Source organism: Stegodyphus dumicola, chromosome 4, assembly GCF_044657685.1.
Source record: "Stegodyphus dumicola isolate Sdum_Otavi_A_Nest chromosome 4, ASM4465768v1".
Classification (NCBI taxonomy): Eukaryota; Metazoa; Arthropoda; class Arachnida; order Araneae; family Eresidae; genus Stegodyphus; species Stegodyphus dumicola.
In genome coordinates this window covers 234,219,510-234,240,443 of record NC_140771.1, presented here as the reverse complement: position 1 = coordinate 234,240,443, position 20,934 = coordinate 234,219,510, and the positions used below count along the sequence as shown (strand labels likewise).

General features: G+C 35.5%; 1 protein-coding gene across 5 annotated transcripts in view; it reads right to left on the bottom strand.

The window, feature by feature from the left end:
* The window catches only part of LOC118184157 (uncharacterized), a 180,001-nt gene that overhangs the window by 134,585 nt on the left and 24,482 nt on the right, over positions 1-20,934 (bottom strand). For all 5 annotated transcript variants that reach the window (XM_085816080.1, XM_085816081.1, XM_085816082.1 and 2 more), the window contains exons 2-3: positions 16,438-16,515; positions 15,202-15,233 (exon numbers count right to left, since the gene is read on the bottom strand). In XM_085816080.1, the coding sequence (XP_085672206.1) occupies positions 15,202-15,233; positions 16,438-16,515 (110 nt within the window). The remainder of the gene's footprint in view (positions 1-15,201; positions 15,234-16,437; positions 16,516-20,934) is intronic.

Genomic DNA, 20,934 nt, shown 5'->3' with positions numbered 1-20,934 from the left:
AGTTTCTTTGTGTTTGATTTAAAGTTCGGCTAAAAAATGCCACGGGCTGCTGATTTTGCGAAAGTACCGCTCCTACCGCATAATCCGAAGCATCCGCTGAAATTTCTAAATTTTCATCCTTTTCAGGAAATTTCAACACAGGGGCTTGCGTTAATGCTTGTTTTAATTTTTCGAAAGCACTATTGGCTTCAGCCGTCCACGAGAATCTTGCCTTTTTCCTTTTTAATTTTAACAATGGCTCAGCGATAGCCGCAAAATCTTTTATAAAGGACCTATAATATGAACAAAGTCCTAGAAAAGAAGAGAGCTTCTTTGCCGTGTTTGGAGTCGGATACTTTTGTACAGCGATTATTTTTGATTCATCTGTCTCGATCCCTTTTTGCGATATTTTGTAACCTAAATATTTTAATTCAGGGGCTGCAAATTTGCACTTTTCGACATTAACTTTTAGACCGGCCTCATTTAATAAAGAAAACACCTGTCTTAAATCCTGTATATGTTGGTCGAGATTATCACTAGTAATAATGATATCGTCTAAATAGATAAATGTGAACTTTCCAAGAACAGGTCTTAACACAATGTCCATGCATCGCTGAAATGTTGCTGGGGCGCCTGAAAGGCCAAACGGCATACGCAAAAATGCGTAAGTGCCAGACTTGGTTATAAAAGCAGTCTTAGGCACGTCCTCAGGCCTGACCCCTATTTGAAAATAACCATTCGTTAAGTCTAAAGTCGTCATAAATTTGGTTGATTTTATGTTCCTTAAAATTTCTTCTATGATCGGTAACGGATATACCGGATATTTCGTTATGGAATTTAATTTACGGTAATCAATAGCGAATCTCCACCTTTTTGGATGCTCCAAAGGATAATCATTATTTTTCTTACATAAAACCACCGGACTAGCATAACTACTTGAGATAGGCGTTATGATCTTTTTACGTAGCATATCGGTAATATGCCATTCTATAATTTTTTCCTTATTCTTATCATACCGGTATGGTTTTTGACGAACCGGCAATGCATCTCCGGTGTCAATACTATGGTTAGTAACCTGAGTAAATCTTGGAATATCACTAAATAAGGAAGCAAATTCACTTACCACTTGTCGGATTCTATCTTGCTCGTCATTAGGCAGGTGGTCAAGATTTAACCTTGGCGGTTCAACCTTTTCTACACGCACTGGTTTCATCGTCAGCTTAAGGGAGGCTGCATTAAAATCCAGTGTAGCTTGTGCGTCTGAAAGAAAGTCTATTCCTAGGATTAAATTTGCTTGCAAATTCTTTACTATAAAAAACATCACCTTTACTTGTTCGTCCTTGATACGGTACTTTACCTACGCACTTACATTGTTCTCCTTGCGCCGCTAATACTGTTGTATTATCTGCATTATATATGCGGTATTTGCGAAAATACTTTCTAAAAAAGACTTCTGCCACACAGGAACACTGCGCGCCGGTATCCAGGAGCGCGGTGGCCGGGATATTATTTACCAAGACTTCAATCTTCGGAAGAGTTAAATTTTTCACCATTACTGTATTCAACTTGTAGGATGAGGGGTTTTCGTGGCCTTCGGATTTCCGCACCCTCTCGTCAGCAGAAATCCGTTTTAGTTTAAATTATTTTTCCTTTCGGTGCTTTCCTTCTTTCTCCACTGGCCTTGAGACTTTTTTCCTGGGTTGCTATTGAACTGTCGATGTTCGCCGGCTGTTTTTGAATGCTCGGGTTTCCTTGCCCACTGATTCGCTTTTTCTCCGTAGCCATGTGCTTGAGTTTGCTGTAGTCTTGGCATACCAAATTGGTTTCGCTGTTGATATTGGCGTCTTCTTTCGACGTCCGCCGTTCTTCTACTTTCAAACTGCATTGCTAGCTCAAATAACTTTTCCAGTGTAGTCGGATTTCGTAATTCAATAAAGTCTTGCACTTGGGGTAGTAACCTCGGCAAAATCACTTGAATTATTTCAGGATCCGGACGGTTTCCATACAAGAGCTTGAATACGTGAATTTTTCTTAAAATAAAGCTCGAGAGGTTTTCCATTCTTTGTTGATATATACTGAAAAGTTCTGTTTCTAATTTCGCACGATCCCTTACAACAGGGAAGGCTTTTAGTAGGGCAGTCTTGAAATTTTCGTAAGTATAGGTGGGACTTCCTGCTTGACCCAAGAGACTTCTGCCGATACATTTGAACCAGTTAAGCGCTTGGCCCCTCAAAGCGCTGGTAGCTAAGGTAACTTTTTGAAACTCGTGCACGGGGTAGAGCATGAAGTGGTCATCCAATTTTTCCAAAAAACTGGTTACCTGTGAGTTTCCATTAAACGTTGCTTCTGGTTTCATCGAAGCGTGCATGGTCTGGACGATGTACCCAAATCCTTCCAGAGCGGCAGCTGGCATTTCTGGATTCTGAGCCGTTTCTGCAGGCAGCACAGGTTCTTCTTGAAATTCGGCCATGGTTATTCTTCGTCGGGCGCCACTATCAGGTTCAATGTTTCTTCTAACCTTCTTCGGAAACATACAATGACCTGACAAGAACAGAGAGCTTACTAAAGCTATGTTCACTAATTGTAGTAAGTAGACAGGATACAGACGAAGGGTATACAAGACCCTTTATTTTTCTTTATATACAATGACTTCCGTACTTCGGAATACAATGACCCTCCACTCGGGGTCTAACTAACGTAAAAGGTATAAAAATAAAACTAAACTCTAATTTAACTTTAGAATAAGATTGGCCTTATAATAACAGGAAGCGTATGTAGCACAGAGACTGTGAACACTACAATACGTTTAATTTATCAAGAGGATTAAAACCTCTGGCCTGGAAGGCAAATAGCAACTGCGTAACTTCTAAGGTAAGCGGCCTGCTTCGAACTCACTACTTCCTCTCTCCTGCTTGGCAAAAAGGCCACACTTAAATACTTGGCGTTCGCCAGACAACTTTGCATAAAATCCTTCACGCTTATAATTCTGGCCGGAAGTAGAAAATAAGAAGTGATAGTAAAGATTTAAAATAAAATAAACGTTAGTAAAACTTAAGATCCTTACAAGTTCACGAAATTTTCCAGCATGTTTCTTATTGGGCTCATGTCTGACAAAATGATTACCTAATTTTCTAGCCAGTTCTATACTTTTTTATTATTATTATTATTAAATCAACATTTAGAACTATCATTTTTTTCACTATCATTACATTCTGTAGGATTAAGAACAAAGACAACTTCTTATATTTTCATTTTCACTAACGGCTTTGTTGATAAGCAAATCATTAACATTTTTGAATGATAGATCAACAAAATCCTTCTCTACAAGTTATGTGCGCCACTGTAATGGGATGACAGGATCTTCGATTTTTACACATTGTGATCACACTGGCCTCTAACATGCATTCAAAGTTGCTGGTTTCAAATTAGTTAATGCTAATCCAAACTGATTGATACAATCCCTAACTGAGAATTTCCTCCATACATCAATGACTGCAAGTGTTTTATCATTCAGTTTGTCCTAAATGTGTTGGAATGTTCATTTTATAAAGGAGTTTTAAATGTCACAATTTTACCTTGGTCTAGCTATTGTAACAATGATGTAATATTAGGGTGTATAAATAATATTTGGATATTTCGTGTTCTAAGATAGGCCAGGTACATTCTCCGAAATTTGACTGGCCTGCTATGTTAAATCAAAATGACATGCATAAAAAGAGAATGAAATATTTTTTTTTTGAATTCATGTAAAAAAGGTTCATGTACAAAATAGAATTTGGTGTACTTCTTTTTAGATCACGATTATAATATAACAAGCAAAAACTAAATAAAACCTTTAAATTCAAGCAACAGAAAAGTAGGCAGTTATTTCTTTTAAGACACGTTCACAAAAGCAGATTCGACTGGTAGCGGAAACCAGTTTTTCCAACGTGTCCCATTCACATGGGGAACAAGCATTAACTGCCTCGCCGAATTCGAGGTAGAACTTGGTAGAATATCCCTACCTCTCTGGAGCAGGGCAAATGGGGAGATTTCCCATACTGCACTGCACAATTGCGCCGTTCACTTAATTTTAACAAACAACATGGTTGACGTGCAACTCTCTGCTCGCTGGACTGTCAGCGAAACAATCGCGTTTCTTGGACGATATTGCATATCGTCCAAAAAAGTTAGATGGAAAAATACAGAAATTTGTAAAAAAGTGCATATAATGTTATATGATGATGGGTATTCCAGAAATACCGTTCAAATTAAAATTAAAGACATGCATATCATTTTCAATGAGACAAGGGGACTCGGTACATTTTGAATGGTTTTTTTTTTTTTTTTTTTTTTTTTTTTTTTTTTTTTTTTTACTTAAGAACTTCCATCTACTTTTTCTGAATATCATTAAATGGTTTTGTAAGACAAGAGGATTTTAAACTAACTTAAAAAAAAAAAAATGTTTAGTCCAAATGGCCAATTTGCCCTGAAGAACTATTAATTTCATTTTGGCATTTTGCGTTAAAAACTATAAACGGCAAATCACTTTTCAAATTGTTGCCACCAAATATTATCGCCTTGTATTATAGTTAAAAAAATTAAAGAACGAAGAATCTGCATAAATGTGTATATGTTTCTCGCACTGTGATAAAACAAAGGTACCTAGAGCTATCCAGCTCCAAATAATGCGAGTTTCCACCCGAATATGGGCATCTGGAAGCCCAAATTTGGAATTTGTTTTATTAACTATTTCATATTTTGTAAAACTTTCAGGAATTTTTGATTAACAAACTCAATGATTTCAAAGCAAGCAACAACAACACTTCACGAGGAGGGGGGACATCTTTATCTCCAGCGAGCAAGACTGTATATCAGAAGTTCAAAAGATATGCTTGTTTTAAATTTATTTTGTGATATTGCTGTTGAATTGGATTTTACGGTTAATTGCAAGGAACATGATATTTAATAAATAAAGGCAACACACAAAACATGAAAAAAAGGCACCTTTGGGTGAAATGTAAAATCTGAAAGCTTTCAGATTTTTTTAGTCCAAAGGGCAATTTGCCCAGAAGGACTATTAATTTTGTTTTGGCATTTTGAGTTGGTTTACCATAAATGTCTGTTTACATTTTAAATTGTTGCCACCAAATATTAAGAGCCCTGTATTATGGTAGAATCTGCATGAATGTATGCATGTTTCTTGCTATGTGATTGCACAACGGTACCTACACCTATCAAAATTTGAATAACAAAATCTTCCATAAAATAAGAGCATGTGGAAGCCCTAATTTTACTTTGAAATTTGTTTTATTACCGATTTCATATTTTGTACAACTTCAACGAATTTCTGATTAAAAAACTAAACGATTTCAAAGCGAGCAATGGCAACACTTAAAAAAAATTACCTTCCGCACGCAAGATTCTGTATCAGAAATTCTAAAAATATGCTCATTTTAAAATTATTTTGCGATATTGCTGTTGAACTGAATTGTATGGTTTGAGTGCGTAGAATATGACATTCAATAAATAAAGGTAACACACAAAATGCTAAAAAATAAAAAAATGCCCTTTTGCACATAATTTAAAATTTGAAGTCCTTCAGATGTTTTTAACCGCTTCCTTTACTAATTTTTTTGAAAAAAATTGCAAAAAATCATCACTTTTTTTTTTATTTTATTATTAAATACAACAAAACGAAACAAATCAAAATATGTAGGTTTTAAGTTGAATTTTTAATTTTTTGAAGGTGTAAAAGCATTTATTTTTCATATCAGTTTACTATTCCGAGTTATCTCGGACAAACGGAAAAAGTGAAATATTAATCTTTTATGATAATTTTTGAAACAAGGGACAACACAGAGTGATACCTGACATTCTACACTAGTATCTGGTCTCTTTTTCTTACTGGCTTACCGCTGGAATGTCTTTCACGGGAGCACAGAGTACACTGTCTCACTGGATTTGATTTTTTTTTTTTTTTTTTTTTTTTATTTTTTCCACTTCTTCATAATCACTATCTGAAAAATCATCGCCATTATTTTATTTTTTTTCAATGCATGCATCCTTCTTTATACATTACTAATCCACAAGCCAACGTATACTATACAATGGGGAAACACGTGACCAGTCCCTCCAAAAGAATTGCGTAACCAACAAAATTTGGCAAATTGCCAATCAAAGCTGCATATTTCCTTTCATTTCCTCCAGACCGAATAAAACCGTGATAAAAGAAATCGTACTAACAAATTCTGCTTCGCCCGAGTTTTCTTGGGATAATAATTAACTGCAATAAATATGAACCCGAGATAACTCGGGATAATCAGGCAAGCGGTTAAATACATTTTTGGCCAGTAATTTTTCTTTTACTTCAAATTTTTTGAAGAAAAGTTTAACAATTAAAATTTCATTCTTCTCCCACAATTTTTATTGTTTTTTCCCAAATTTTCTTATTGTATTTATTAGAGAGTTCTTAACTTTAAGGATCGATTTTACAATTAATGAATTAGTTTCTGAGAAGGAATAAAAACATATTTTTATGTAAAATCTTTGAAAACAATATGATCTCATCCATATTTTCCCCATCAAATAACTTTTCTTTTCAGTATTTTGCAAAAACCATCCTTGTTTCTATAAGGTATATAATTTTAAATAAGCAGTAAAAATATTAATTAATTTTGGCCATATCTATATAAGTTTTAGGACGTTAAATAAAAGAATTTATCGAAAAAATGCAAACTGAGAAAACGCACTTTAAAGAATATCAACTGTCTAAATCGTCATTAAATCATTTCAAATTTCTTAAAAATTTTACTACTGAATTTCAATACATATATACATATATATATATATATATATATATATATATATAATAAAATATAGTGCTGTTCAATTGGTTAATACAAACATAAATTACAAACTTTTATTTAAAATCTTCGTAAAACATGTTCAAAACAATTTTAATGCATGAATTAATTATAATATATTTTCTAAAATGCTTATAATTAATGTAAATAATATTAATTTGTCGTTTTATTCATTTTTTCAAAAAGAAAATTTTGAAATTTTAACAGCCTGAAAAAATTTTCTTTAAAACCGCTCAGCAGTATACGTGATTTCTTCTTTTAACCATACGGTCTCGTATATAAATTGTATTTTAAATTAATAAGGTGTATTTTAATTAATTAAAGAATTAGACTACAATGGCGCTCTATACCATAGTAAACAATGCCAAAAAAGTTGTGAGCAAACGTTAGAAAGCCACCAATCCGATTCACATTTGTGACATACATTGCTCGCAGTAGCTTACGGGTTAAGGGATGGAAGACGATGGCATCTGAACTGGAAACTGCTTCATGTCCTCGTTTCTCCCTAATACAAACGGTGGCTGCGTGAAAGAGCATTGCATGTGAACGAGGCTCTAGAGAGCATGAAATTACCTAAATTAAACTTGCCATCTTTTAATGGAAATATTCAAGATTGGTTAAGCTTTCGGGATCTTTTCATTTCCAGCATTCATAATAATAATGTATTATCGGATTCCTAAAAGCTCTCCTATTTGAAGTTATCGCTTCATGGCGAAGCAGCTAGGATTATTCAATCAGTCACAATTTGTGACTGTAACTATAAAATTGCTTGGGATTTTTTAGAAGAGAGATACTCCAATACACGTGATCAGGTTTTCGCCCAGATAAAGCGTTTCATGTCAAGTTCTCCCATACAAAATGAAAGCCCGTCTTCTATTTTAAAATTAGTAGACACAGTGAATGAAAGTGTAAGGTCTCTGGAAATATTAGACCAAAAAATAGATGGATTCGCAGGAACATTTCTTGCATATCTTTTGCTGCAAAAATTGGATGTTTCCACTCGTCTATGGTGGGAAAGAGATTAAAAAACAAGTGAGTTACCTAAATTATCTGAGCTTATTACATTTCTAAAAAATCATGCTAGAACTTTGCAGTCGTCAAAGTCATCTAATGTGTTTAATGCAAAAAAGGGTCAACCTATTCAAAAGGTGACTGCCTTGGTGTCAAATGTTAAAGGTCAAGATTTTAAATGTATTTGTTGTAAAAGTAACAATTTTCACAAGTTATATAAATGTAATTCTTTCTTGAAAATGACTGTAAGTGAACGTCTTGAATTTGTTAAGAAACATAAATTATGCTTTAATTGCTTGGCTTTTAATCCAACACATTCTGCAAAGAACTGTCATTCAGAATTCAGCTGTCCAAAATGCATGCAAAAACATCATAGTTTACTGCATTTTCCCAATCAAGACATTTTGCAATCACCATGGGGAGTTGTGTGGGGAGGGAGGAAGCACCCACTAATAATTCTGACCCCTCTTTAGTAGACAACTCTGAGCTGAAGGCTAACACCAGATGTTTTGAAATATTACATAATTGCAACCAAATAAACAATTCAGAATTTATTGGTGTGTTTGTAACTGCTTCACAAGTGATTTGGAAGGAGGTAATTACTATTTACTGCTATTATTTATGTTAAAGATTCTTTCGGGAATTTTATTGCTTATCAAGCTTTACTTGACTGCGGAAGTCAGTGTTCCTGTTTAACCTAATTTCGCTAATAGGCTTGGAATAAAAGGGAATAAAATTAACATATCAATTTCATGTTTAAATGGAATAGCTCTATCGGCAAAATCCAAGCTTATTGCTGTGATATCAAACAAGCGTGATTACCACCGAGCTCTTGAATTCTTTGTTGTACCTAAAATTAATGATTTAGTACCAGTGAATTATTTTAATTTTTCATTTTCACAGCTTCCACAAAAGATCAAACTAGCGGTTCCTCATTTTAACAAACCCCAGAAAGTAGATGCCTTGTTAGGTGCAGAATGCTTTTATGAACTACTGAAGGCTGATCAAATTCATCCACGAAATTCTAATTTAACTCTTCAAAATCCCACATTTGGATACATTGCTACCGGTGTAAATGTTGATTCAAATTCAGGCAATACAATTCAGTGTGGATTTATGAAAGTCGAAGAAGACTTAAATTCACTAATAAAGTCCTTTTGGGAAATTGAGGCTGTTACAGAATCTCTCAAAATAAAAAATAAAGAAGTAGAATGTGAGGAGCATTTTGTGAAAACCCATCAGAGGGATATTGAGGGTAGATGTGTAGTGACTCTACCATTAAGGCAAAATGTTCATTTGGGTGATTCTTCGCAATTGGCCACCCAACAGTTAAATAATTTGAGGAAGAGACTAGACAAAACCCCTGACATGTCTAGGATGTATTGCGAGTTCAAGCGTTAGGGCATATGCAAAAAATGCAGAGTGTGTCGGTAACTCCTAAATACATAATGTCTCATCATGGTGTTTATAAGGCAGAAGTTACGAGTAGTATGTGATGCATCAGCTCTTTCATCGTCTGGTTTTTCATTAAATGACTGTTTGATGAATGGAGGTGTAGTTCAAGATGATCTGTTTTCTATCTTGCTACAATTTAGAAAACACAAGGTGGCTTTCACTGCTGATTTATGTAAAATGTATCGGCAGATTCGCATAGATCCTGGGCAACACAAACTTCAATGCATCCTTTGGAAAAATACGTTGAATGATGCATCTAAACTACACTCACGTTTGTGAAAATTGCAACACCAAGAAGGAATCGTCATAATTGAATGCAATTTAATACACAGTTGAGTGGTAAGTGGTACAAATAAATGATTAAATGTTCAAAGCAAACAAACAATAAAAAGAGATCAGAATCAGTATTTTGTGTGGCCACCACGCGCCGCAATAAGTGCTGCTACACGACGTGGCATGGAGTCAAACAAAGTTTGAATGTCTGACTGAGGAAGAGCATTCCATATCGTTTGTACGCGTACCCAAAGTTCGTCTGCAGACGCAACAGGACGAGGATCACGAGCAAGACGCCGACCAATGACATCCCACACATGTTCAATTGGCGACATATCCGGGGAACACGCAGGCCAAGGAAGAAGCTGTACCTGCTGCGCTGCAAAGAAGGATTTAACAATCCGAGCAGTATGAGGGCGGGCATTGTCCTGTTGAAATACAGCGCCTGGCAAGCTTTGAAGGAAGGGAACAGCTTCGGGCTTTAGAACTTCACGGATATACCGGTTGCTGTTCAGATTGCCCACAATTCGTAGCAATTGAGATCGTCTATGATATGCTATGGCGCCCCAGACCATAACTCCGGGTGTTCGTCCACTGTGGCGTTCGATAATGCACTCCGGAAGGTGGCGTTCACCGGCATAGCGTCTGACACAAATGCGGCCATCATGGTACCACAAATTAAAGCGGGATTCGTCAGAAAACACGACATGCTGCCAATCAGCACGCCAGTCTCTATGCTGATTGGCCCATTGTAGCCGCAGGCAGCGATGGTCGTGCGTTAGGGGGATCCTGTATAAAGGAGTCCGTGCGCGCAGTCCACACTGCAGCAGACGTCTACGAATTGATGAAGCACACAATGAAACACCTGTAGCTATTGACCAGAGTGCTGCCAATTGTCTAGAGGAAGCTGTACGGTCCGTCCGCGCCATGCGGACCAGGTGTCTATCATCGCGAGCTGACGTCACATTTTGGGGTCCACTCCCGGATTTCTGAGTTGTCCGACACTCGTCTGTCCACTGCTTCCAAACGCGCATCACTGTGCTGCTGTTACGCTGCACACGAGAGGCTACTGCACGATACGACAATCCAGCTTCACGAAGGCCGATGATTCTCCCTCGTTCAAACTCTGTAAGTTGTTCAAATCTCGCTCTCTTTCGTCGACGAGGCAGATTGAGTTAAGGTTTACCACTATCAGATAACCACCGATAACCATACACGCCTCGCTACAGCCGTCTATTTATTCGGATCCATCAGCCATTCAGAGGGCGCTGCTCAGCATACGCATGCGCTACGGATTTGCAATTCTAATCATTCGCATATCATGCGCTACTTTGCATTTCCTGAAAATTTCAGCTCACTCGCGTAAGTCCTTCATGGTGTTGCAATTTTCACAAACGTGAGTGTATATCAATTACTTACGGTAACATATGGAACAAAATCAGCGCCTTTTTTAGCAGCAAGAGTGTTGAAGCAGTTAGCCATAGATGAAAAGGATAAGTTGGCTTTTAAAACGACACTCAACGATTTTTATGTTGATGACATTTTGTCTGGTGCAGAAGATGTCACCTCTGCTGTAGAATTGCAGTGGCAGTTAATAGCCATGCTACAATCTGCGAAAATGGAATTGCACAAGTGGTGCTCAAACGAAAAAATTCTTTTAGAACAAGTTCCATTCGAAAAACAAGAGTATCGTTTTGGAGAATCTTCACAAAGCATCATAAAGACTCTGGGTTTAAGATGGAATCCAGAAAAAGACTCTTTTAGTTTTACTGTGTCTAGTTCGTCAAAAATCTGTACAAAACGCACGGTTTTGGCAGATATTGCTAAACTTTTTTATCCTTTAGGTTTCCTAGGGCCTGTAATCATGCGTGCTAAGATATTCCTGCAAAGGCTGTGGCTTTTACATCTAGAATGGGATGATCCACTTCCCTTCAAAGAGAGACTAGAATGGGAGACATTTCAAAAGGCCCTACCAGAGTTGAGACAAATCAAAGTCCCTTGTTACACTCTAATAGAAATTATCATCAATTAAAGAAATTGAGCTCCACTGTTTTGCTGATGTTTCAAAGTTTGGATATGGTGGAGTAATTTACTTGCGTTGTGTCTCTGAAACTGGCGAAGTTAAAGTGACTTTACTTTACAGCAAATCTCGGGTATCGCCTATCAAAGTAATAACCATTCCTCGTCTGGAGTTGTGTGCAGCAAAGCTTCTTTCCAAACTTGTGTGTAAGGTAACAACATCTTTGAGTTTATATTTTGACAAAGTTATTCTTTACACAGATTCAACAATTGTGTTAGCCTGAATTGCTACATCTCCTCATCTTCAAAAAGTGTTTGTGTCAAATAGAGTAGCTTGTATCCAAGAGCTAACTAAGGATTTCTGCTGGCAACATGTCAGAACCGCACACAATCCCGCTGACCTAATTTCTCATGGTCTGAGACCGGAAATTACTGCTGGCAACTCTTTGTGGTTTCGAGGACCAACTTTTCTGCATCAACACGTCATTAATTATGATAGTGTTAATAACAACTTTGAAAATTCAAATGAGAACTATGTGCGCAAACTGAAACTTATTTCTAATGTAAATTTGACAGTAACTTAAAATTTTTTTTTTTGGATTATGTTTTTAGTATTACTAATTGTTATGCTAAATTAATTCCTGTTTTTGCTTATGTTTTAAGATTTATAAGAAATTGTAGATCCAAGGAAAAACAAGTAGGTCATTTGACAGTAAATGAGGTTTCGTTAAGCGAAAATAAATTACTTTCCTTAGTCCAACATCAAAGCTTTCCTGAAGAATTCAAGAACTTAAGAAAAGGAAAGTATGTAAAAATAGTCAGTTAAAATTTTTATGTCCCTTTTTAGATGAATCTTAAGTTATTAAAGTAGGTGGTAGACTGCAGGAAGCTAACTTGCCCTTTAACACAAAGCACCCTGCTGTCCTGCCAAAAAATCCTAAACTGACTCATTTAATTATGTTACACTACCATATTCGAAACTTTCATACTGGAGCACAAGTGCTTTTGCATAGTGTTAGACAAAAATTTTGGCCGATAAGTGGATTTAATCTTGCTAGAAAAATAGTAAAAGAATGTGTTACGTGTGCCAAGGTAAAACCAGTACAGTCAAAAGTCGTTAATCCGGACTCGTCGGGACTTCGGCAATTCCGGATTATCAATTTTTCCGGATTATAGATCATCAGTTTAAATCGCGTAAGATAGCATGCAGAAATTATAAAATTAAAAATATGAAACTGTAATTTATGAAATAAAGAACAATTATGATCTAAAAGGTATCAAAATTTACAAAAAAAAAGCTTAATATTTATTTGTTTACTTTATTAAACATTTCTTTCAATGTAAGTTGTTTAAGTTGCTTCTTTTTATGTGATAATACTTTCTCTTTAATTCTATAAACAGACAAAGTTCCGCTGTTCAAGTCCCGTTAATTGCTGTGCCAAGAATACCGACTAACTTGTCAATCGAAATTTTTTCGTTTTCACTAACCTCTCTGTCACATTCTTCATGTCTTTATCCATTTTTTGCAGCAATTTCACTTTTTGTTTGATGGACATCGAAACATACTTTCATTTTGTACGATCCTTTGGGAGCTCCAGATTCGGAAATTCTATTTGACATAATCGAAAGTTCAAGTTTACTTTTATAGTATTGCTCTTACAGTCTGCAAAAAATAATAAGCCAGATTCAATTCGAAAATTAAGGAACGACGCAATCATCAACATTAACTGAAATAGATAATTAGATAATTTAAGCTTATACCGTTCGTTATACATAAAACGCACATGCGAAAACGTATTCTGCACTTGCGCACACGCAAATGCGCAGTCGTAAGAGGTCTTACGCGCACGCGTAAACGCCTATACGCATGTGTCAACGCGCCGCATGCGCAGAAAGTTTTTAGCTTTGAGGTCCGGATTATGGGTGTCCGAATTAACGACTTTTGACTGTATTGCTGGATCAAAAGATAGGAAATTTACCATTAAAGAGACCAAATCCATCATTTCCCTTTAACCACACTGGTGTTGACTTTTGTGGCCCTTTTGGTATAAAGTATACAACTCAGAAGAAGAGCGTAGTGCACAAGATTATGTTGCAATTTTTGTTTGCCTCTTCACTCGTGCAGTCCACATCGAAATTGTTTCAAATTTGTCTACAGAATCATTTATTGCAGCTTTAAAACGATTTATTTCTAGAAGGGGTAAATGCACTTCCTTATTTAGCGACAATGCTTGAAATTTTGTTGGGGCTAGCAATGAATTGAAACGACTCTATAATTTGTTGAAATACCCTGATGAATTCTTAACCAAATATCTGACATCTGAAAGAATTCATTGGAAGTTTATCCCTCCCAGGGCTCCTCAGTTTGGAGGTATCTGGGACACAGGTGTTAATTTTAGTAGTGTTCAGTTTTATCTTACAGGTGTTCAGTTTTATCTTAAGCATGCACATGGGAGATTTATTTTTACATTTGAGGAGTTTCTTACAATTTTGAACCAGATTGAAGGAATTTTAAATTCACATCCAATATCCCCTTTGTCAAATGACACCAATGATTTAGAAGCTCTTACACATGCACACTTTCTAGGAGGGCAACCTTTAACATCAATAACAGAGGCTGATTTAACTGATTTTTCTGATAGTTCTTTAAAGCGCTGGCAGCACACTACTAAAAGTAACGCAATATTAGTGGAAAAGATGGCAAAATGATTACATCAGTCATTTACAGCAACGATTTAAGTGGTATTTCTCTAAGGATAACGTTACAAAGGGCATTATAGCTTTAGTAAAGGAAGACAACATGCCCACTTCGACTTGGTTACTGGGTAAAATAAAAGAGGTAATTTATGGTAAGGATAAAAAGGTTAGAGTTTGTATTGTAAAAACCAAGTCAGGTTTTTTAAAAAGACCAATAACTAAATTAGTGTTACTACCAGTAGATGTTAGATAACTTCATGTATATTTCCTGAGTTCAAAAAATTATTTTATATGCATTGTATTTTAATTTAGATGTTGTGCATTTCATGTTCTGTGGTTAATTATGTTTATTGCTTTTGTTCATGTGTATCAATTTAAATTTTGTGATATATGATTTAGACTACATGGCGATTTAAAACTGTTTAATTTTGGTCATTGTTAACTATGTAAAAAATGCCCACCCCAGGCGGTATGTTAAGGCAGAAGTGATCTTGCAACCACGATGACAGAGAACAACGTGGTCAGCTAGCAGCCATTTTGGATTGATTGCGTGCTGGGAGGTGCCCGTATGTGATGGCAAGAGTGTTCATCCAAACAGAAATAAAATAAAAGAAAGCTACAGTCCATTAAATTCAGTGTTTGTATTTCATGAATAATTTTTAATTTCTCACATATGTGGTAATAATAATAACTTTATAATCTAAGTATATACTTCATATCAGAGTAGAACTAATAATTTTACAACATAAGTTATTGCTTTCATTTTAAACTTTTATCATAATTCAAGTTCTAGCACAAAATTACAATTTTAGGATATTCAGGCAGCCTCTGCTTTGTAATACACTTTTTATCACTATTTCCAGCAAATGTATATATTATAACTGCATGCTAAAAGCTGGAAAGGAATTGAAAGATTTCTTACTTTGAGGTAAATCTTCAGTATTTTCCATCTGTCTGAAATACATCAAAAGACATAAATTTAATAACTATCTACTTTAAACAGTATAATGATCTAGAATTAAATAGAAAAAGAAAATTAATAGGAAACTTCCAACACACCAATGTTAAATTATAATGCAAATATTTTCAAATTTTTCTGTTTGAAAAATTTAATAATTATCTAATGATGAATTTCAGATGTCTTCAAAAAGTCTAATAGGAAGCAAAATATTAAAAAAATACCTTGAAGAAAAAATTAAGCTATTTCATAGTTTAACCCTTTTCGGCATGCTACCTCTTAAAGTTGGAGTTTTGATAAAAAAAAAAAATTTTTTTTAAAGGGTAGGCAGTCTAATTAGGCCTAGAGGAGTACACCAGTAAAATTTTGTGAAGATAGCACTTATCGTTTTAATTCTATGGGTGTGCCCAAAGTGGGCACACTGATTGAATAGAGCTTCAAAAAGAGTGCTGAAACGAGCATTGTTGTCAATGCACTGACCGATGAGATGCGAAGAAACAAAGAATACAGACTCTCAGTCGTCCTAGATTATGGATGAGCACGGTCTGGGCACACCTAGGGTTCGCTGTTTAATTTTAAGCAAGATTTTAAGGTAAAAATTTAAAACTAATATAGAATAAGGAGACTGGCATACAGCCAAAAAATTAACAGAGAAATTTCTTTTCAAACAATTACTTTTAGACCTTAAAAAAAATTTGGAAGATCTCTTTGAAAAATGAGAGTCTTAAAAAACTAAACATGGCTAAAATATATGGACTGGTTTATGTTGAGCTGCCATCTACTATAAATAAAGAAGGTTCAGAGTAACCTATAAATCCTTTCCCTTTTGATTTTTCTGTGCGTACAGAAGGAAATTTTTAGGTGCGTGTCCAAATTGGACACACTGTGCCACAATCATATTGCAATGCCTTATTTTAAGTTAAAATAACAAGAAACATCTATGAAACAAACAATACACAGAAAAATAGTGCAATTCCTAAAGAAATTTTTACACTTACATACTTATATTTCAATACATATGTATAAGCATACATATTTTCATTGATATGTGCCACCAACTCTTTTAACGAATTGACAAAACTGCTGTAAGTATATTTTAGTTCAAAAATATGCTATATGTAGAGACAAAATACACATATTAACATACCTGGAACTCTCAAGATTCACACAAGAAACAAGTACATAAAAATTTATCCATACCTTGGCGTACGAGAACTGCGTCTCATAAGACCTTCATTTGCTTTTACCTTTCTCGAAGGCATTGTTTCACTTTCCAAGCTAAAAAGCACGGATATAAAAATACAAATCAGTACCATTTTAAAATGCTAATTAAAGAGATTAGAATATCACATTTAATGAACGAAGGAGGAATATCAGACAAATTCAACATTGGCAATCAGAAAATTTGAAATGGATTGCAACAGATTTCATAAAGTTAGATCATTTAAATAGTTCTAAAACAATAACAGGGATTGGGGGGAAAATATTCTAAATATATGCATTTGTTAAATTTTATTCTATTTGCATTTATGTAACTCATATTAATATTTGCACTTCCTTACACAGAAAAGTCCGAAACCCAAAATTATCAAGACTATAGCAATTCTGGATTTTAGAGCATCAATTTAAATCTAGTAAAATGACATGGAGAAATTATAAAACCTAAACTATGAAATGGCATTTATGAAATAATGAATATATGAAATCCCACAAACCAAAATTTATCAAAAAAAATTATAATATTTATTTTTCTAAACATACCTTTCAGTGCACAATGTTTAAGCAATTTCTTTTTTGTGTTAATAATTCATTGCTAATTTTACAGAGAGAGAATTATAAATTTCCATGGCTGAATTCTTGTAATAAATTATGATCTGAAATCTTTTCCTTCTACACAACTTCATCATTTTCTTCACTTTTAGCAGCAGTATTTTCTGGATTTCAAAAATATACTACAGATTTTTTCATATGTTAGTAGATTGATGACTAGAAGATGGCAAAAAGTGAAGCAAATGGACGACGGAGAATCGTCCTACTATAATTTCAATTGCCTCACCAAACAATTCAAAGTTACTGTATTTAATTTTATAATGCATAACACAATTTCATCAATGGAAAGTACATTTTAAGGGGCATAAGAAGTTGTATGAAGACATATCTCCTTTCGATCCTCAAAACCTTTCATTGTTGCCGAACTCTATCTATATGATTAAGGCTCTATGTAGGTGTAACAATAATCTTATGGATGAATATCAGAATCTAGTAAGTAAACGGGAAATACTAAAAAATTCAACTGAAAATCATTATTTTGCATCTGACACCAAGTCAGAAGGAGAGATTGCTGAATCTATTAAAGAGCTTTCATTCAAAACTAAACGAAATTTTTGCAAAAATTGCATCTTGTGTGTATACAAACTACTGAAATATAATTTATATGGTAATGCATACACCAATGTCTTTTCTGCTTATACGTTTGTACTCACCCTATCTCTAACGCAAGTTGAATGCGAAAGAGCTTTATCAAAATATAAAAATTGTAGTCATTGCTATTGATGAACACAGAGCAAGCTATTTTGGCTAAAGCAAAAATTAAACGAAATATTTAGCCCAGGAGCCTGAAATTAAGAGATATTTAAAAGGCTAGTTATGAATCAATCGCTGCTTTGTTTATATAACTATTTAGCCACTGTTATTTATTTGTAGTTTATCTACATATATATATGTAAAGAGCCATTAAATCATGACCACCCTCCATCTATAACAATGGGCTCGCCCAGGAACAAAACCACTGCGCGTGTGTGGTTGAACCCAGAAACCAGGCCCAGAACTTCAAGCTTTTCTGTGGCGTCCACTGCTCTGTATAGCTGAAGGAGCCGAGGCAACAGGGGAAGTCAATTCCTCTACTCAAGGATCCTCCGAGGAAACAGCTGATAGAAGAAGGGGAAACTGAAAAGGAGTCAGAACCAGAGCCTTCTTTGGAGGCTCGGGGGAAGACCTCTGAATAGGTTTCCTCTGTCACGACTTCAAGGTAAGTCGTGGGTTTAAGGAGGTGGCTTTTAATTAAGTCCCTCTTAAAATCCTTCAAGGTAAATTCTTAACTCTCATTTAACTTGTCTTAATGATTTAGGTTAGTCAACTAAACCTGCAACATAGCAGAGCAGCTTCATACAATTTAGCTGCTCAATTAGGTAAACAAGGCACTTTTGTTGCCTTAATTCAAGAACTTTGGGTCTACAAGGATAAAATCCTTGGTAGGCCAATGAATACACACTTCTTTCCATCTAAAAAACTTAATAAAAGACCTAGAACTAGCATTTACATTTCTAAAAATATAAAGGCTATGAAATTATCTCAATTCACATCAGAGGATGTGACTGCTATTTTAAACCAAGGACGTAAACAGTTCACTAAATGGAAACAATTGTTTCTGCTCGGTTTACATGGCTTATGACCTCAACATTCCACAAGAATTTTTAGATCTTGTGAGTTTCTGTGAAACCAACAATATTCCTATGATTATTGGTGGTGATGTTAATGCTCACCACTTATCATGGGGCAGTTCTGATACCAATCCTAGAGGAGAAAAACTCACAGAACTTATAATGAACACCAACCTAACTTGAATAAACAGGGAAAATCACCCCACCTGCCAACAGAAGAGAAGAGGTCATTGACCTCTTCTCTTCTGTTGTTCTGCTGTTCTGCTCTTCTGCTGTTCTTCACTAACTTCATCTAATACCTATAATCATATTGAGAATTGGCATGTAAGTGACAATCCCTCACTTTCAGACCATCGCCTTATATGCTTTCGTATTAGGGATGAAATTCCAGCTGAATTTTTCAGAAACATTAAAAACACAAATTGGGACCTTTATAAGGACTCCCTGGTTTCTAATGTCATTAACCTTCAGGCAATAATTGTTCAGTCGAGGAACTTGATATCCAAGCAAACAACCTGACAAATATTATTATTGAATCCTGTCATGCATCATGCCCTCTTAAACAAAGAAAGTACTCTTCTAGCAAGAGACTCTAGTGGACCAATGAGCTTGAAAGCCTCCGTCTAGAGGTTCGGAAAGCTTACAGGAAAGCAATCAGAAATAAATCTGAAATTACAAAGGAAATTTAAAAGTGAAATCAGGAAAACCAAATCCAACTCGTGGAGATCCTTCTGCACAGATATTCAGTCCTACTATGAGACAGCCAGAGTACATAAGATTTTTAAGAGAATTCGAGAATTTCAACTCTTACCGGTTATGCGACCAAATGGCAGTTATACTATAAACCCTCTTGATATACCATCAACCATGCTGAATTTTCACCTGAAGGACACAAGTGTTACCTCTGAACCTCATGAAAACTTATTGGAACTCCTTCATAGTCCATTAGATTCGGATTTTGCTAAAACAATAGTCAACTTCAAAAAGGCTAAAGCAACCATAGATGTATTTCTTCCCTTTAAATTTCCACGGAATGATGGCATTTACCCAATTCTGCTCCAGAAAGACTGGGACATTTTTGGCCACATTTTTGTGGACATATTTGAATCCAGCTTGGTTTTAGGATATGTTCCTAAGATATGGAGAACTTCACGAGGTCCCCAAACCAGGGAAAATACATATGAGAAACCAAATTCATTTAGAATGATCACGCTACTATCCTTCCAGCTTAAGCTGTTGGAGCGATTCATTTTCTAGCACCTACAATCAAATAACAATCTGAACCACATTTTTTGGCTTGGACCAAGACCTAACTTCTCCACCGAGTCGGCCCTAAACCAACTGGTGTGCAGAATAGAAAAAACATATATAGACTGGCACTTTGCCATTGAGATTCTACTGGATAGTGTAGGAGCCTTTGATAACAATGGCTTCGAGGAAATACATAAAGCTCTTACTGGAATTCACCCTAAGATAACTAGATGGGTCATCTTTATGATTAAAAACAGGAATATCTATGTTAGTCTCACTGACTGTGAAGTAAAGAGAGATATTACTAAAGGGTGTCCACAGGATGGTATCCTTTCTCCGTTTCTGTATAACCTGGTATTCAACTCACTCTTAGTACTTCTACGGGAGGAGCCTGGCCTGTCACGGGCTTATGCAGATGACCTTAATGTGTTACTACAAAGTTTCGATATTGAAACCCTACACTATCAAGCTCAGCAAATCTTGAATAAAGTATCTCACTGGGGAGAAACAAATGGCCTATCTTTCTCTGCTGAAAAATCAGAAGTCATAGTTTTCACATGGAACAGGAAATGGAAACTGGCAGATTTGTATCTGAGTAACCAGATTATCATACGTAAGGAAAGAGTTAAATACCTAGGATGTTACCTGGACAGTAAACTCACATGGTTCACCCATATAAAAGAAAAGGCACAAACCGCCACAAATGTATTAATACTCTGCAGGCAAATCATTGGCAAACAATGGGGCCTTAACCCAAAATCTACTCTATGGATTCATACTGCCATAGTGCGACCAATGCTTTCTTACGGATGCATGGTCTGGATCAATGTTATTAACAAAAACACATACGTAAACATTTTACAGAAGGTGCAAAGACTTGCTTGCCTATGCATTAGTAGGACTTTAAACAGTACTCCTACTGTCGCATTACAATTTTTTACTGCAAATTCCACCCTTGAAACTGTTCTTGAGCGGAGAAGCAATTAAAGCCATGTATATGTTGAAT